This window comes from Melospiza georgiana, chromosome 3 (assembly GCF_028018845.1).
Source record: "Melospiza georgiana isolate bMelGeo1 chromosome 3, bMelGeo1.pri, whole genome shotgun sequence".
In the NCBI taxonomy this organism is placed as follows: domain Eukaryota; kingdom Metazoa; phylum Chordata; class Aves; order Passeriformes; family Passerellidae; genus Melospiza; species Melospiza georgiana.
In genome coordinates, this window is record NC_080432.1 from 81,395,239 (window position 1) to 81,414,257 (window position 19,019).

The window sequence follows — 19,019 nt, forward strand, 5'->3', positions numbered from 1 at the left end:
ATTTGCTCTATTTCTCAACAGGCTTTGCTCACACACATATCTTTGCAGCCAATTCCTGGGGGAGGAATTGACTTATAATACACTTGTTAAATGAAGAAGTGAGACTGTTTAAGGGACTTTCTTAATTCTCACTGATTCTCATGCTAACCCTGATAAGATTTCTCATTGTCCCTGATATTTCCTGAGATCATTCCCTACCATTGTTCTTTTGTTCTCTATCTTTAGAAACCCTCTGTTGTGTTTTTAACAGGCAGACTCACATTCATAAGCAGTTGCAGGGCAGGGGAGTGGGGAGGAAGCATGAGAAATAAAACTGCTTGTTAAAACACAAAAGGAAAATGAAAACACTGAGTTAAATTAGTGAACTATTCTTCATAGGACCCCTCCTAGCATACCCACAAACTGGGGCTTATCAGCTTTCTAAGGAAGGGAATATTTTGTACAAGGTTAGCCCTTACAGTTACAGCTCAGTGATGACAGGAAGAGTGGCTGGATTCAAGTATTTGAGCTTTTTGCTGAAATTACACAAAGAGAAGAACAACAAATGAAACTCTGATGCTAAAACTAAGAAAGACCTTGCAGTTTCTATTCTGCTCAGGTAGATCTCTTTTATCTGAGTGTGCATTGTTAAAGCTTTTAAGAAAGCTTTGATTTCTCAAGGATTAAACTTCAAGAGAGAGTTTTAAAATATATTTCTGCATTTTATACTTCTGGAGTCAACCTGCCTTTAAGTCTTCCTCCACACACAAACTTATATTTTAATAGGACCTTCACATACCCTCATTTATTGACTAGGTGCTGATAGCTTAAAATAACATTTGTGCTAAGAATTTTGTGTAATAATACCCCTGCATTTAATGTTCCTGAGGTAGGTCTAAAATCTCTCTTCCCTGAACATTACTTTTGTCCTCCATGTGAATGCTGCCATTCCACAGAGGAGCAAAGTGATGCACAGGCACCCCTGTAACAGCCCAAGTGACCTTCTGCTGATGAACTCCAGGTGATGCTCACAAATGGAGCCAGGTACATGTCTCTTAAGTTGATGTCAGTCATGATGGTGCAGTTGCACTCTCCCTTTGCCCTCATGAATGTGTTTCTTCCTCAGACAAGCACCAGGACTTGCCTGTTCCATTTGTGAGCCACCTAAGGGAAGTGGAAATAGGAAAAGTGTGTGGTTGTCAGAAGATCCACTTCCAGAGTCAACTGGCTTCCCTGTGGCAAACATCTGAGGCTGTCCAATGTTGGCTCAAAGCTGATCAAAAGATAGGATTATATCAACAAATGTATCCAGGTCTATTAGGAAACTGCTCCAGATAGGAATTTTTTTGAGTTAGTTTTCATCTGTGCCAGGCCTTGTTTTGACTTAGTTGATGACAAAGGAGCCACCCTCCTGCTATAGGAAAGGCAGGTAGGACTGACACACATTTCCAAGAGGAGCCTACATTTATGGTGTTTTAAAACAACCATGGAATTGTTTTAACCTAATTCAGAAGGACAATTTGCCTAAAAAATAGGGAACAGGAATGTTTAAATGGCAGGAATCACACACCTCACCTGCCAGTGCAACTGTGCTTGGAGCTGCACTGAAATCCCACTTCTCCAGACAGATCATTGCTCCCTCCCTTATCTTCCTAGGTGCAGCTCCTCCATCCTGCTGCCAGCAGGTCAGGTTGCTTGGCTGCTGGCACGCTCCACTTCTGCCAGTGCTCCTCTCTGACCTGCTCTCCCAGCAGCAGCCAGCTCTGGCTCTGTTCCAGGCTGTGAGGAGACAGGAGAGGTCACAGAGGAGCAGTGCAGCCTGCTGCTCAAGAGAGGACACCAGAAGGAGCTTGGGGCAACAAGCCTCTCCCTTGCCAGCAGACAAGGCAGGGGCACTGGAAGCACAGAACTGCCCACAGGAGACAAGAGTCACAGCCTCTCTTCCCTCCTGTCAAGAAATGGGGAGCAGTCATGTATCCAAGTCCTGCATATCCCATCTGGAAATATATTTATTACTCACTGAGCTGCAATTTGGTTGCCATTGCCCGGTCTCTGTTCCCGCAGAGTTTGCCTCCTGTCATTGACCCTGCTCCTCACCTGTGCTCCTGCTTCAGAAAATCCCACCAGCCACCCCTCCCTGCTCATTCCTTAGCCATGGATTAGTGTTGTGTCTTAGGATCAAAGCCCTCCTGAGCACTTCACAGTCCTTCATAGCGTGTCCCCATTGCACAACGAATGCAGGGCCTCCTGTGCACCTACTGAGATGAGCAGACCTGTCCCCAGCACTGCCTCCCAGCTCATGCAGATCCATTCCTTCACTCCTGAAACCAAGGATGTGTCATGAAACTCATCAGGATGGTGTGACTAGCCAGGAGAGAGGCTAGGAGGCAAAGTATGAACTTAAAAGAGTTACTCATAAGCATGAGGTGTTGAAACCAAATTAGGGCACCACAACTGATGTTTCACGCAGGCTTCTCACACCCTTCAAAAGTTCAGGACCACCATGATTTAACAGGTCACAGAATCTCAGGTCACTAGCAGCCACACCACTGGATGCTAATCATAGTAAAACTTTCCAAAGCACGTCTATTTTTGCAGCATTCTTGCTGCTTGTCTATTGATCCAGATGTCCCTGGAGTCAAACTCACTAGAGTTAGTTATCTGTACTGACAGAGATACTGGGGGGAGAAGCGGGGGGTTTCACAGACATGTCAGAGGAGTTAGGATTTTGGTGTTACTTGGTTGTCCAAAATCCTTTATCCTTCACAGGCAGCTCAAACCTTACAAGAAGGAAAGTATTTATTTCCAGGTCCGGGTTGTCCTTTTGTTTGACTTAAACATAAACAGTCCTTAAGACTCCAGTAAAATTTCACTACCTCGTGACATCACAGTTGTTATTTTCAAACTTGCCTGAACTAATCTAAACTAAATTAAACTAAACTAAATCTGAACTAATAGGTACCTTAACAAGTCAGCACACTTCCATTCTATAGAGACGAGCTGATACAATAGTTAGGGCAGAGAGCTGAGTCCTCTCTCAGGCCGGCTGACGCGCACCTGTGGCTACACAGCGGCGCGGCCCCACGTTGGCGGCGGGCACGGTCCCGGCCGAGGCGCGGAGCATCCCTCGGGCCGCCGGCCGGCGGGCGAGCACCGCTGCGTCCCGCAGCCCCCGCCGGCCCGGGACAGGGGCATCCCGGCCCCTCCCCGGCCGGCCCCGCTCGGGGCGGGGACTCCCGGCTTTCGGCGGCGGGGGCCGCGGGGCCCGGCCCGCCGGCGGCATGAGCCCTGCGGCGGGGCGGGGGGGCGGCAGCGCCGGGCAGGGCAGCCCCCGACGCCATGCCCAAGGAGCGGCCACTCTGGCGGGGCGCCGCTTTCCGCCTCTGCCTGCTCTCCGCCGCGCTCTTCCTCTGCCTGCAGCTGGGCATGAGGCGATCCTGGTGTCCGGAGGAGAAGCCCCGGCAGCCGGCGGCGGCGCGGGCGCCCGCCCCGTCCCGCGGCGCGGAGCAGCGGCCGGGCGCGGTGGCGGCGGCGGCGGGCGGTGGCCGTCGGAGGGTCACCTACGTGCGGAGCGGCCGGCGGGGCGGCGCCGAGCCCGCCTGCTGCGCCCCGCAGCCCCCGGGCAGCCGCCGCAGGAAGGTAGGGCGGGCTCGGGGAGCGGCCGCCGGGTCGCGACAGGAGACCCCGGCTCCCTGCGAGGGAACGAGGGCGAGCGGGCACCCGGGGCGGAGATGGGGCTGGTACCTGAGAAAAGGCGGCCGGGAGGGCGGTGGTGAAGCGAGACGGTGTGGTGGGATGTCGACTTCTTGGGAAGTGGGCAAGCGTCTTTTTGAGCAGCGCTGCTCAGCTGCAGGGAAAGGCGAGTGTCCTGGAGGCGGACCGGACAAGGAGAGAGCTCGGTCTGAGAAGGTGACAGTGACCCCGAGTCCGGGTGGGCTGGCAGGCTGACGCATCCCCAGCAGGATCAAACTTGGGCAAAGACCACGGCCCTTGGCGTTCTTGGCATCCGAGTGCCATTGCGTTGGCAGAAAGGCATCAAGAAATGGTTCTAGGACCTGGTCTGCGTGAGAATTGGTGAGCTGGTAAACGAACCTGTGACAAGGTTCCTACCCTGCAATGAGTGTAAAGCCTTTTGGGGGAGTGGGGACCGTCACTAGGATCTGGAGATCTGCAAGAGTGAGGAGTGCCTGTGCTACCTCCACCCCATTCGGCTGCGCGTGTGGCCAGTAGAGGGATGTTGCCTTCTTCCATGATCTCCGTGTCGTCCTTGGTTTTGGCAGATTCCCCGCTCTCAGGAACTGCTTAGAGATACAGACAATGATTTTGTGGAGTTTCAGGGGGAGAAGAGCCAGATTTGAGGGCGGTGAAGGAGTAGTTTGTTATGTACTTTGGGGTCCTCCTGTCAGGGTGCAGTAGTTCTGGTCCATGCAGAGATGTGCAGGTTCTTAAAGAAGCTGGAATGATATTGAGGAGGAGCACATGGGATTTTGCTAGAGATGAGACCACTTTTGTGGTCAAAATAAAAAAAAAACAATTTCTGATCTTTGCCCCAACAAGAATAAACCAGTTTTCTGTGGAATAGCTAAAGCCTGTCCTTACTGCCTTGATGAAAAGACTGCCTGCTAACATTCAAACCACTACCTGACTATTGATCTCTCACAGGTCCTGCATGTGGTGTCAACTGCAAATCTGCTTTCTTTTCTTTGCCTGTTCCACCCCAGTAATTATTCTTTTATTTCATGAGGAGATGGACAGTGATCTCATATATAGATGGACTTCTAGGTTTGGCTCATCTTCTGTGGGAAAATGTGATGTAAAAAATAAACTGCTACTTTCTGCCTCTGGTTTTCTGAAAGGTTTAGAAGAAATTAGATAATCCTTCACCATGCTTCCTTAACCACTGTCTGTGATGAGGACAACATTGCCACATATTTGTTCAGAATAATAACTATGTGGTGTTCTTTTGTGCTGTGGCATTGATACCACTTTGAGGTACCTAGGTCTTGCAGTGTCAGTTTTTGTGACTTTTGTTGTTGATGCTCTGTTACTTGACATTATCCTAAAGCACAGCTTTTTAGTGATTCTAATCGTGGAAAAATTTCAGCATTAATGGAGGAAAAAGCCTGTAATCCTGTGGATTCAGAGAGTTTCTTGAAAATATCCTAAAAATGGCATCAAAAAACAAGGGGTAAAATTAAAACACATCCTAATTTAGTTAATGACTTTTGAGAAAATCCTAGTGGGGAAGTAGAGGAGAGGCTGCTCATTTTACCTGAGAACTGGCAGGACCTTGCAGTGTTGGAGAGCTCAAGGCTCTGGAAAGCCCAAGTGTGTTTTGGTGCACCTCCAGGTGAAGTGTGTGAAAGAAACATCACTGCTGTGGTTTGTGGTGTTGGGCATGTTGCTGCTGAGGTCTCATTTGAATCCCTCTAGTTAAGTCAAAGGAAAAATATTAGTATATATAATAGAGGGTGGAGTTGTTGCCAGGTTAGGTTTGACACCATCAAGTGTCTTCTGTGTTCAGCTATTTGACTTGAACATGTTGCTTCAGGCTAAGAAAAATCTACTTAAAGATAGGGTTTGGGGAGAGCAGAACTGTACTTTGGAATAGAATTGTTAAATAAAAATATAGGGGAAAAAGCAATGGTAAAATAAAGTAGAAGTGGTCTGTTCTCTGAAATTTTTTCATTAGAAGAATCACAATAGCTAAAAAATTTAATGGGTGATTTGTAATTTTTTTTTTAATCAGGGAACATGGTATTTCACATCAGACTATTTTATGACAAAATGGGGGCATTTACCGAAAAAGGCTGCTTAAATTGATGGTCCATAGTTTCTACTAGCAGCTCTGGAGAAAGGCCTCAGGGTGCCACGGCTGCCAGCATGCTGTAAATGCTGCCTGGAGGGGAGGGACAGGCTCCTTGCACAGATCTGTGCTACATCGGGTTGGCATTGCTTTTTGCTGTGGCTTTTATGTGTTTTCAGCGTCTTCTGTCTGTCCATAAATTATTATCAGTCCATTCTTAAAGCCTGCAGAGGCTTTCAGGTACAGGAGTTTTTTCTCTCCTGCTGTTTATGGGGATGGTGTTGGACTATACTGGGACGTGTGAGCCAGCAGGATGGCAGCAAGGAAAAGTCAGTGAGGCCAGACTTTGCTCTGTTTTCCTAGTGCCTCTAGGTTATAGCTCTGCTCACACTTACATCACTGAATTAATGCAGAAGACTGATGAACAGAGTGTTTCCATAGATGAAGCTGAATATCCTACTTTGTGGCTGTATAAAAAAAAATAAATTGCAAAAGCACACAAGGAAATTATTTGGTGCCTGCTTTGAATCACTTTAAAGTTTCCTGAGCAGGGCTGTGTTATTTATTTCCCAAGCACAACTGCAGTCATCCACCAACACCAACACCACCAAAAGAGGAAAAAAAAAAGACAGAGGATGGGAAAGATGGACTCTTGTCCATAAATGGTCCCTAAGTCTGCAGGAAACTGCCTGTGCTTTTCCTGACCGCTGGTGAGGCTCTGTCAGTGGAGACCATGGCTGTGCAGTAGTGGGAGGGTTTGACCACCAAGGTTCCAAGCTCTGTTTGTGCCTCAAGATGCATACATAAAAATGTTAACTGAAAGGGGCAGGGAATAAAGTAATTTAGCCATGTGACATCTCTGGGAGCTGCTGGAGCTGCCTGTTGTGGTGCTTAGGGGAGTTGTGCTGCTCCCAGCTGTTCTGCTCCCAGTTGAGCCTACCAAAGAGCAGATGATGCTGCTCTTGCTGACAAATAACAAGCAAGATTTGGCATTGACAGCATATGATGGTCATCTGAAGAATCGCAAGTTTTGTTGTGCTGCAAGAGTAAAGGAAATGGAAGTTCACAGTCCCACTTGTATTTGGTGTAAGTTCACAATCCCACTTAAAACTGCCTTGTTGCTAATAAAATTATGTTTTTAAACTGAGATTCTAAGATCTGGTTGTGTTAAGCACTGAGCTGGTAACATATGCAGCAGGTAGAAATTCCAGCTACCTGGAAACACACAGATTCTGCCAGGTGTAACTGCTTCTGGAATAGTTACTAGCAGGGTGTGCACCCACAGAGCGCTGTGGAGGACATGTGAGGTGTGTTTTAAAAGGTTATTCCAGGGTGCCATGGCAAAAGAAAAAAAAATATTGCATTTGGAATTTGAAGTAACAGCAAATGCCTGTCACAATAATTGCAATAACAAGATTACGTTGGCTCTTGTGCACTGAATTTGGGAGGAGCCCTCTTCAAGAGTCTGGTTGAGAAAAGCTGGAATTCCTTGCCTTCTGGGCAGATTTATTTCCATGGAGGTGAGGAGCGTGGTATGCTGCCAAGCTTAACCTGATGTAATTTTGGATGCTCTTTCATGTCATATCTAGGAATATAAAAGTATTTACCTTCAGTGATTAAAAGCAAAGAGTAAGATTTTGCTGCTGGGCACATGTATACTTTGCCTGGGATTATAATGTAATTTGAAACATGATGTATTATTGCCTAAAACCAAAAACTCTTTTGAGATTATATTTTTTTAGGTGTTCCTTTCACGTGTATACATTTGTCTTTTGGTTCATTATAAATGCAGACTAATTATCTTTTGCTGTTTCTTGTTGGATTGAAGGTTGTGGTTTTCTTTAAATAGGAACTATTTCTAAGAGGTTACTGCTCCTCTGCAGTGATGACTGATAACAGTCTCATCTTTAATTGTCTGCAAATTATTTTGGAGCGATATCTTTGAAATTATGTGGAATAACACATGTTTGGCACTTAGTAATACAGCAGGCTCATAAAACCTCATTTGATTTAGTGGTACACTATTGCTAAGATTTTACTTAAATTTACTTAAATTTGGGGTTTAACTTTAGAATGACAATGCCATCTACATTGGTGTCAGTGATGTGTAGGGCTTATGCCAAGAGTCCTGTTTAGTTCTTCTAGAAATTTGGTTTAAAAAATGTAGTGGATGTTTTCATTACCTAATTGCATGCGTAGTGTTTTCAAGCTGGCTTCACATCTTTAAAAGTACAGTAAGTTTTGGGTACTGCTTTTATAGGAAGTTACTCTGACTCCTCATGAGGAAGAGCCAAAATTCTTGGAGAAAACTTGGTTATTCTGAAGTTAAATTGTTCCATCTGTCTTTCTGAAGTTAAAATTATCCATCTGTCTTTCCACATCTCATGGTGTAATAGCTTGTCTGTTTTGGATTGGGATTTAACTTATAAGTGTATTAATTCTGTGTGCCTGGAGCAACAATTTAACATTACAGCAGAGTTTGACAGGGCAGGGCTTTGGGAGCTGTGCATGGAGTCCCACCAGGCTGCATCTGCAGGACTGGATTTGCCCTGGCTGAGCCAAACCAGAGGAGCCACAGGGGTTAAAGTGCCCTCTTGCAACTCCAAAGATTATTCCAGCCTCTCCACCTGTGTCCAAGAGTGATGAGCTTCACAGTGCAGTGCTGTTCCCTAAGTGCTGTGCTGAGGAGTGAATAACATGCTGCCTTTGATGGATGGGATGGCACTTGGGATGCTGCTGCAGAGGAGTGCAGAGCTGAAGAGCTGGATATTGGTTATTCCTTGGAGTGTGCTACTTCTGGGCACCTTCTTTAATAACAGGGCTTCATTCAGAGGAAAAAGGTGTTAAGAGGTGCAGGAAGGCAAGCCTGCAGGGAAAGCCTGAAGTACTGGTACTTGTTTTGAATAGGGAAAAGTAGGTTTTGAGGGAATGTGCCAAGACTCTTCAAACTAAAAGAAATACTTTTTTTGAAGGACATAATGACCGATTGTTCCTTAGGTCCACTGGAAGTAGGACAAGAAGTAACTGGCTTAATTTTCAGGCAAGATATTAGGAAAATCTTTTAACTGTGCAGCTGGTAAGGAATGGAAAGGCTCCTTAGAAAAACATGAACTGTGGGTATCCACACAGGGAAGGTCTGGGAATGTTTTCCTTTGTGCTTCAGGGCAACGTCCTGACGTCCCTCTGGCTACATTTACCTGCTCTGCAATTAGAGAAGCAATCTGGCAGATACAATGTGATTAACCAAACTGGAATTTAGCCTGAACAATGATCTAACATCAGTGGAATAAAAAGAGGTAATGGGATCTTTTAAGACTATAATAAGCAATCTTTGCCCTGGCTTAATACCTCACTGGAGAGACCAGACCCCACCATAATTTTCTGTGTGATGATTTAGTGGACCCCAGAGGAAGGGACACTAGTTGACAACTTTTTTCCCTCCAGCACTTGGAGGTCTCTTAGCAAATATAAACCAACCCAAAGTTACTTATCTGGTAAGATAAGTACAAGATAGGAGCTTGTGGCATCTGTTAGTACCTGGGGAACAGCCTTTGTCTGTTTTTGCTCAAATATTCAGGCTAATAGCACAGACTGAGTGAGGTTATTGTCTTTGGAAGAAAAGAATAAACTTATATTGAAAGCAGTTTTCATCAGCTGATAACCAAATCTGGGGAACATCAGCCAGCTCTGCCCGTAAACAAGGGCAGCTGAGGTACCAGAAAGTACCCAAACACAGGAATCCTTCTCCAAGTAGTCAAGCAATGGCAATACTGGGCTTTTATTGTATTTTAACTGCAGATGAAATGTGTTTATAGTATACCATAAAGAGGAAATGGTAATTATATGGTTTTTTCTGACAATGATGTCACTTGAAATATTGTGAGGTAAATGATTACTAAGAATAACCTTGATTCTTACACACTTTTTATTGCCTGAAATAGTTCTTTCTTCATGAATTTTTGAGAAGCTGATGGGAAATATTATTCTTTAGAAAGTCATTACAGTGTTATGAGGCTTTATATCCAATAGCATAGATTTCTTTCAAAATCTTTCAAATGCCAGTTTAAGGTTTTCTTTTGGCATATAAAGACAAGAGAAGTTTTTCTAGGTTGCTGTGGCACAGAAGAAAATAAATCTACACGTTTAAGCCTTCTATTCTAAGGGGCCCAAGGATGGAGGTGGTAACTTATTCTGCAGATGCCTTGCTCTGTGGGGCTATTACAGTTGTGCCATCATTTCCTTGAACCCAGAGACATAGTTCACATTGTACAAAATGTGAATCCTTTGTAACTGCTGCAGCAGATCAGAAAAAAAACTGTTCCTGTTTGCTGTGTTCATCTCAAACTGTTCCATGGGACTGCTCTGAGGGCCAAGTGACCTGAACTGCCCAGCAGCAGTGGCATGGTTAGTACAAAAATGATCTTTTGTCACATTTCATGTTTTGAAATAAGAAGTGAGGACAGTTTTGAGGACACACAGCTTTCCCTGCTCTCAAGATGGCCAATCTTCCTACATTCTTTTCTAAAATTTCCTTCTGTGGAGAGAGAAGAGTCCAGAAAGAGAGATTTGGACAGGTAAAAATTCTGCTGGATAGCCCTAGGGATTTTACTTTACATCTCCAACCTTTATCTGCCTTCTTATGAGACAAGTGTTTAAGTTCATTGCTAGTAAGGTTTTCATGCCAGTTCATTCAGTCAGTTCACATCAGCGTTTACTCAGCCAGCCAGGCTGGTAACAGAGATGTGTCTGCTCAGGGCTGCAGGGAAGGTGCCAGCATGCCAGATTTCTCTCTCATGCCACTTGCACTGAGCTGTGGCCACAGTTCAGACCAAGGTGCAGCTGGGGGATCTTTGGTGTGAGCAAAACTCCAGCAGCGCCTGACAAGGGGTGCAGCACTGAAGTCCTGTGGTGAAGAACAAAACCTCTCCCAGCTGCCTTGCAGACTCGTGCAGACAGCGTGATGAGTTCATAATCGCTTCCTACAAAACAGATGTAGAATTTGGAGATTTAGGTAGCATTAGGGAGGGACCTCCAGCCTTTGCTCAAGCAGTCTGGTTTGGTTGTGGTAGCTCAGGCTGTCCTGCAGCCTGCAAGTGGTGGCTGCCACTCGTGGCACAGATTAGATAAAAGATTTGACATGTGAGTGAGAGAGTTTGTGCGAACCACCACTAATCTTTGATGGCATCCACAGCACAGCCCACTCTTATCTCTTGTTCTAATATTAACTTAGAGCTGAGTTTGTCTTGGATGGCTGCTCAGTGCTCCAGAGCTGTGTGCAGTGGATGTGAGTCATTTAATCAACTGGAGTGTTTTTGTAGCTAGAAGATATGCACCAAGATACTTTTGTGCATGATGAAGTGTTGTCCAGAGCCATTCCATATTTGTGAGTCTGAGATCAAATGACCTGCAGTTCAGTGGAACAATTAAAAGGGGGAAAATAAGTGTGATTCAATTTTTCTTTCAGTTGTGGTAAATAGCATATGTATCATGCAATCTGTATGCATACATTCACACTAATGCTGTTTTTGTTTAGTTTTTTTGCCTACAAAAATGACAGGGTGATGTGCTGCCCTATTTTGAGTTAGCCAGTCCCTCAGGGTAATAGAAACCACATGCACCAATGGACTGATGCCTAGGGTAACAGATGAAAGCCATGATTTTGAACTTGCTCTCGTGGCAACAACTGGGTCAATTTCAGCAGGAGATGGCGGAAATGTTCCCAGATGTTTATGCTAAGTGAAAGGGCTTGGATTTTCAATGACATGTTGTTTCCCCATCTGACCTTCTCTTCCATCTTCAGTGGTGTTTCTTTGGAATGTGCCATCAAGCTCAGGTGCCCCCAGGAAAGGCTCTGGCTGCAAATGAACTGCACTGTCTGAGAATGGGTGGATGGGGTCCTTGCTGACCCCCTGAAAAGCACAAGTTCTGAGTGTGGTTCTGGGGGAACACCTTGGTGATTATTTTGCTCTCTTATTGATTTTTTGCAGCTTTTAAAAGCTAGTGTTGTAATTTATGTCCATCCTGACACATGTATAAATAAAATAAAAAATCCTTTCCTTGTGTCTTTGTGTAATGACAAATGCAGTAGCTCCAGCAGCTGTTAGAAGATAGAAATCTTGCTTCTCACCAAAGTCTTCTCCATTATGTTTGCAGAAAATGGCTTTACAGAGTTCTTCAAGAGTCAGAAAAGAATTGTTGTGATTTTGTAAATCCCAAATCTGGGGTACTTGTGAGAAACATCATTCCTGCTGCCCCTCTCCTCATCGTGCGATGGGGGTTTCTCTTGTCTCTGGCAGTGTAGGACCAGGAGGACTATGCAGTGGGCCATTGGCTTTTGGAGTCTCTTGGGACAGTCAGGTCAAGCCAGCTGCTTCAGATTTTGTATAGAGAACCTCTGGGTTTACGTGCTTGTGGAAGAAAGAGCTGACCCACAGCTCGTTTAGCAAGTGACCCACTGAAGTTTACTTTGGGTTCCATTTTCTGATAGGTTTCACATGCAGCTCCAGGTGCAGAGCTGTGAGCTCTTCTGGAAGAGACAGGATTCTGGGTTCTTTCCAGGACTGACCTCGTGGTTTCTGCAAACTGAAGGAATTGAAACCTCTGCCCTTCTTGGCCCGTGGAAGACAAATCTATGGCCTTGAGAGTTTAACAAGGAAACACGTACAAGACCCTGATAGGCAATTTGTTTGTCTTAGGGATATTGCTAAAAATCCATTCTTGCTATTAGTTTTGAGGAGGTAGGGTCACTTTTTTGAGTCTGTGTGTGTCTGTGGCACCTTGTTCTGCTGGCCAAAATTACTGCAGAGAAGCAAATATCAGTGATGTGCCAGGGGCTGGACCTGATTGGGAAAGGTGTCCATTTGAAAAGTATGTTAGAACCAGCAGACATTAACAACCCAGAGTTGCTGTTGCTGTTTTGGCCTCCCCCTCTTGGCCTCATCCATCCCCAGCCCTCTCCCTCATTCCTCTCCTAGCAGCTAGCTAAGTCAAATAATCAACTGGGAGCTTCAAAGTCAGTGCCCTTTTTTAGTATCCTCTTTCATATTTTACAAAGAGACACTGTTTGAAATGTTAGGGGGACCAGATGGTAATGTCTATTGATATGGCATGCAATGTTAGAAGATATCTGCCACTTAGAAGCCTCAAAATGATAGGGGTCCATTTCAAATCTTTCCTGCTCCCTGCAGGGTGGACAGCAGTAGTGGAGGAGTGAGATTTATCCAATAGGTAAATACCGCAGGGTAAGCTGTCTGAAAAACCCCAAAATTTTTAATACTGGTGCCCTGTCTCTTTGGGCGTTCCTTATGGTTGTTCTGCAGTACCGAAACTTTAAAAGAAATGAACTTTGTTTCATCTTGAATAGGGCAAAGCAGCAACATTGTGTTCCTTTTCCCTCCCTCTTTTGAGAAAATTAAACAAGAAGCAATTATGTGTCAATTGGTTGCTGCTGAGCTGATGCGGTTTTTCTTCATTAGACATCTTGATTAATGGTTTGATCTTGCAATTATTATTCATTATGAAATCCATGGGAATTGTGGTGCATCATGAGTTCAGGGTCAAACCATGTAGTTTTTCAGTACTTCATCTGTGTAATGCTCAGAATTAGTGATAAAACATTGGAAAATATCCTTGATTAAAGAGGATGGTACATATTTGCCCAAGCCCATCCTCCATGGGATTGTGATGAATTTGTGTGCTTTGAAATGAGCTTGATTTTCTTCTCTATAGACTGGAAAATAAATGTATCATTTTGTACTTAAAATCCTAACAACTTGTAAGCCAGCTGTTGTTTCCTTTCTAGACAGAGGGAACTACTTGCCCAACACAGTTTTATTTTATTTGGAAGACTTTTACATAGCTCTAGACCAAGGGCACTAATCTATAATTATATTTTAAAAAGAAAGGGACTATGTTTAAAGCTAGAATACATTTCATTCTGTGGAACTCCATTACCTAATGCTTTTATGAAATAAGGAGTTAAAGAAGAAAAAAGTGGAGTTTGGCTTTTTGAATCTTCCCTGGCTATCCAGTAAAACCCAGTTCAACCAAGTGAACTGATGGTGGGTTGAAGGAACAGTACCCTCAGCACCTGTTGTAAATACTGTCTATCTTGCCTTAGGGTAAATACTGTAAATACTATCTATCTTGCCTTAGGGTTTTACGCTCTGAAATCCAAATACCTCTAGAAGTTACTCAGCCTTTTGGTTTACCCATGGATAAGAGTTGATATTTACTTCTTTTATGAGATTATAGACATATAGTGACAAATGGTGCCCTCTCCTGCTCCCTGGGCACAGAGGGTTGTCCTGGTCCTTACCCAGGAGAGGAAGGTGAAGAGGAAGGAGTTTTCTAAAACTGCATATCTCCCTTTAGTCTAGAAGGAGTGGTGGACCATTTCTGTTTAGATATTTGCATTCCACTTGGATGGGAGAGAAGGCTGCACAAGTGTGAAATGCTCTTATTTGTGTGAAAGCATTGGTTTTACTCAAAAGCACCTTCTTTTCCCCCAGTTCTTAGCCTCAGGCAGAGGCTCTGAAGTCAGAGGATAGGCTGCCAGAGGCATCCCTCTATGTAAATCATAGTTAGAGTGCTGGAACTTGCACAAAATAAACTCAGCTTATCTGGCTAGCACAGTATTTACTAATGAATTCCTTTTTTTGTATTCTATGGTTTAAATTTTGCAGTGAAGTCAACCTAGAGGAAAATAGCTTTTTTCCTTTATTGAATGGATTATGACATCTCCATATTTCTCAGCCAGTGCACTTCAGCTAAAGCAGTAATGAATACAGGCTGAAACCACGGTCTTGCCTCTGCTTAGAAGAAACTGAATTTGACAAGCAGTGACCGGTGGTTGCTGTATCTGTTTCTTGCTGTTACCCTTAAGTGTTGGCAAAGGCATTCGGGCACTGGAAGGAGTTCAGCTGATTGAGCTGCTTAAGCAGTTTTGAGAATTTACTTCCATAAATTTGAATCTGTTTCGGCTCCTGGTTTTATCTCCATTAGATATACTATCATGCTGTCAGCCTCTGGATAGCGCAGGAATGCTGCTGCCCAGTTTATTTATTTTATTTTAGAACTGTAGCAAAGCAATCTCGCTTGGCTATTTTCAAAGCTGTATGTCTCTTAGAGTAAAATCAATCTCTCTTTTAATAAATGTGCATTTCTCCCATATGTTGCTGGGATTTCCAGTGGCAGAGCTGTTAGTCTCTGGTGACCTTTGAATGCCTGAGGAGAGGTTCCCCAGTGCAGCATTGCCCTTTCCTACCCCTGCAGCTCCCAGATCATTTGGCTGCAGGGATTTATTTCTCAGAGGTAGTGAGGAGTGGTAGTTATGCTGTGTAAATTATGAATTAGATGCAATGCCTTCTGAATTCATAAGTACTTGCAAATTAATATTTTGGCAAGTCATCTGAATCTCTGCTTCCTGTAAGTCCCAAACCTGCACTCAAGGTGATGGTGAATTTACAGGGGTGTCCACAGTGGCTAAAGTAAACCTGGCAAGTAAGCTCCCAATACCCCAATATCCCAATATCTTTCCTGGGGAATTCAGGGTTACTATTTGAATTCACTGGAGCATTAGTCACCTAAATTCCTCTACAGATCTGGCTTCCTCCTGTTAATTTTGGAAGCTGCTCTTTTTTTCACCAAATCCATTTCTTGATTCTTAAAGTGATGTAAATTCTGTCACTTCAAATCAATGCCTGCCTTTTTTTTTCTGTGCATGATTTTCTTTTGAGATCATTGTTTAGGGGAAAAGACAAACCTGAAAATAGAGTTGGAGAGAGCTTGAGTGTGGGCTTTGTGTGTGAAACACAGAATCTCCCAAGGCATTGAAGTTGTTGGTGTTTTACATGGAGGTCACTAGTGCAGCTTGCCTGCAGGTAAGGGCAGCAGCTGCCCCCAGAGCAGTAATTTGTATGGATGTGGCTCCTTTTCACACCTTCAGATGGGAAATGAGAAGCAAAAGGAGCAGAAAATAAGCATCAATATTAACAAAAGGAAAGCAGAGGTGAAATGCTTAGTGATTGCTGTCTTTTCAGGGATTCTTATGCATTCATGTTCAGACTGACTTGCTCTACTAGAGTGAAGACTTGGTTTCAATTACCACGCAGCGACACAAAGCTTTTCTAATGAGAATTGAAGTAGAAAATAGTTTTCTTCATTTCAATGTAAAACTTTGCCTTTTTTTCCTTTTGCCTGCTAAGTCTAAGAGTTTTACTTACTGGTGCAAACTGGAGCCTTACGAAGCCAGTGCTGATAAACTACTTTTAAGTGGAGCCCTCTGGGTGATGTTTGGAGCTTCCTAAATTGACTCTTGCAGCACTCACATCCTGCTTCCAGGCAGACAAATGTGTGCTGCACTGCAGAGGCTTGGAAAAGATGATGCACAGAAAGTGAGGACCTAGGGGAGACTTAAGTGCATCCTAGACATTCCCTTTTCCACAAAATTAAACACACATGTCCAGACATAGAATTCTCCACATACAGATCGTGTTGGAAATCCATCTGAATTTAAGACAGACACTCATTAATGCAAAAAGCACTCTTATCACAGGACTGCTTTCCATAGGCAGGATTTACTTCCTGAGCAGCCTTCCTGCATGGGAAAGCTGGACTGCATGTGTGACACATTGCTGGATTATCTTGGCACAAAGCTATTGTTCCTCAGCCTATTTATTGTTCCAACATCAGATCTTTGGATAAGATCATGGCGTGGGTCCTCCTGGAAGACACGTTAAAACATGCTGAGGATGGGGACTTGTTTAGGCACAGCCAAAATGGAAAGATATTGATTTGATGGATGGACTGGTAGATGGATAAGGATTTGGTTGTAGTCAGTGGCTCAATGTCTAAATGACAAACCAGTAATGAGTGGTTCCCATCAAGGGTCTGTACTGGGGGCAGTGCTGTTTATTTTGGGCAACCTGACCTAGTGGAGTGTGTGCCCCATGGAAATGGGTTGTACTGGGGGATATTTAAAGGCCCTTTCCAACCCAGACTATTCTGTGGTTCTGTAACACACTGCAGATTTTTTAGCTCAGGAGTTTGCCTGTGTCAGGGGCTCCCTTGGTGGCCTGCTCGTTGCACTGCTGCAATGTGGTGCTTGCAGAGGACAGAGCAATCCAGAGGTGACTGGGTATGGAGAAGGCTGTGTGCATGTGTGCAGTGGTGTCAGAGATGTCTCTGCCTTAGATAAACTAGAAAAGTAGAAACATGGAGAAATAGAAATATTTCTTGCATTAATTTTTTTTCCTTCATTTCATCATGGACTTTGTGCAATGTGTGGAAGTGTTACTGTTGGAGGGAAAACTCTCAGTTTGGGTGGCTGCAGGACTAGGTGTCAGCTGCTTTTCCCTGTGATTCCCTCAATGCCTGATGCCTCAGAGGGAACCCACTGTTCTTCTCTCAGTGCAGGCACACACATGCAGAGGAGGTGTGTATTAGCAAGTTTTGCACTATGGGTTCTTAAGAGAAAACCTCATATGTTTAAGAAAGACAAACTGCAAAGAAAAAAAGAAAATAATAGTAATATGAAAGAGAAAAGAAAGGAAAGAAACAGTTCAGACATGTAAGGATGGAATATCTATAAAGCCAGTTGTGTTGGAAATTAATTCACTCAGAGCTTTAAATATGAGTCAGTCACTTTGCAAGCCTGTGTTTTAAATTACAGCTGGCTGAGCCTGTGTGTGTCCCTGCTGCTCCACAGTAACCATGTGAGGAGCCGGTTTTTACGAGTGTGTGCCTTTGAGCCCTGGTGGTGCTGGTTCCATTTAGCTAAAGGGGACTGTATGAATTGACCTTCTCAAGGAGGTCTGTGCCAAGGCTGAAGGCATACTTGTTCTTTCCTACTGATACCTCCGCTTTCAGGTGGAGTTTGTTTTACTTGTGCCACATACTGCTGCTCCAAACATAAAACAGGAATTACTCAGCCTTGCTGAAGAATAAAGTGTAGCTAAATGTTGCTTTAGGCTCATAGCTAAAGAACAGCCTCAGCCCTCTAAAATGCACATTTTTCTGCAGCATGGGCTGTGTGAATGTCTGGTCTGGGGTTTCTCTTCTGTGTTGTTGAGGGTCTGAGGTCTAAGTGTTCCTGAGCACATCCTTCAGGCTTCCTTTGCAGGTCATGGAGAGACATGGACTTTTCCAGGGCTTGACTCAACTTACATATTTTATATGTCTATTCTCTAGTGAGATGAATCATTCCTTTAAGATCCTGTCTGCCTCATCTATCCTGTCAAATAACTTGACTCCCCAGCCCACTGTGGGAGCTGAGCTGATGGCTGTCTGCATGCACAAGTGTTTCTATCCCCCTGGGCCTCCCTGGGAGTCACCCAGCTAATTGCCTCTGAAACTAAACGTGGGTGCTCACAAGGGATTCTCTGCTGCTGGAGCTGCTCTGTGCTATCAGCAAGAGGAGCAGTGGGCCAGGTTTGGCTGCCTCCACCCTCAGAGCCCACCCACTGCCCTTAGCAGGCTTTGTGCTGATCGCGTGTCCCTCGTGGGGCGCTGGCGTGTCCTGCAAAGCCAGGGCTCATGTGGGCTGCAGCACACAGCTTTCACTATTCAGGGTACTTTGGAACTGAGGGAAAAATCTCAAACACTATCACCACAATAAACTAATAAGCTAAAGGCCACAGGTGCTTGAGAGGGACCACAAATAAAATTATGTCCGAGCTCTGTAAATTGTATCTGGGGGCAATCTGTTCTCACAAGGCCAAGCCTTCTGTGGAGGGATAGAAGATAAGAAAATATAGTGCAGAAATATAGTCTCACACCTGAGGAGTTGCAGCTGTACTAATCACCAAAGATTAGGAACAGGCCTGCCCTAAATGGGCCACAGCTGTGTCCAGTAAGAAGAAGAGTGCTACAAAAGAGTGGGTCAGCTGGCAGAGAAGAGACTTGGAGTTTGTTGCCTGTGCTGTGAAGCAAGATGGAGTTTGTTGGCTATGTTGATAAGGAGTCAGTGCTGTGAGGATCTTCCCGTGAGAAATCACCCAGAAGGTATGGAAGATTTACCATAAGAGGACAACAGCCTTCAAGGAAGCAGTCTAATAAATTTGCCATGTAGATGTCTGAAGTTTTTCAGCCTGAATCTGAATCCCATGCTTTGCCTTTCAAACTGATAAAATCCCTGCAAGATTTCACCCATGAGCAGGTTCTGTTCTGCTGAAGTACACAGGCAGAGTAATTGGAGATGAAGATGTGCATGTCATTTGTTTCTATGGCTGGCAAA

At 44.5% G+C, this 19,019-nt stretch overlaps 1 protein-coding gene across 1 annotated transcript in view; it reads left to right on the forward strand.

The window, feature by feature from the left end:
* The first annotated feature begins 3,318 nt into the window (after window positions 1–3,318).
* The window catches only part of METTL24 (methyltransferase like 24), a 44,575-nt gene continuing 28,874 nt past the window's right edge, over window positions 3,319–19,019 (forward strand). Inside the window, exon 1 of the mRNA XM_058020836.1 lies at window positions 3,319–3,618. Coding sequence (XP_057876819.1) covers window positions 3,319–3,618 — 300 coding nt within the window. The remainder of the gene's footprint in view (window positions 3,619–19,019) is intronic.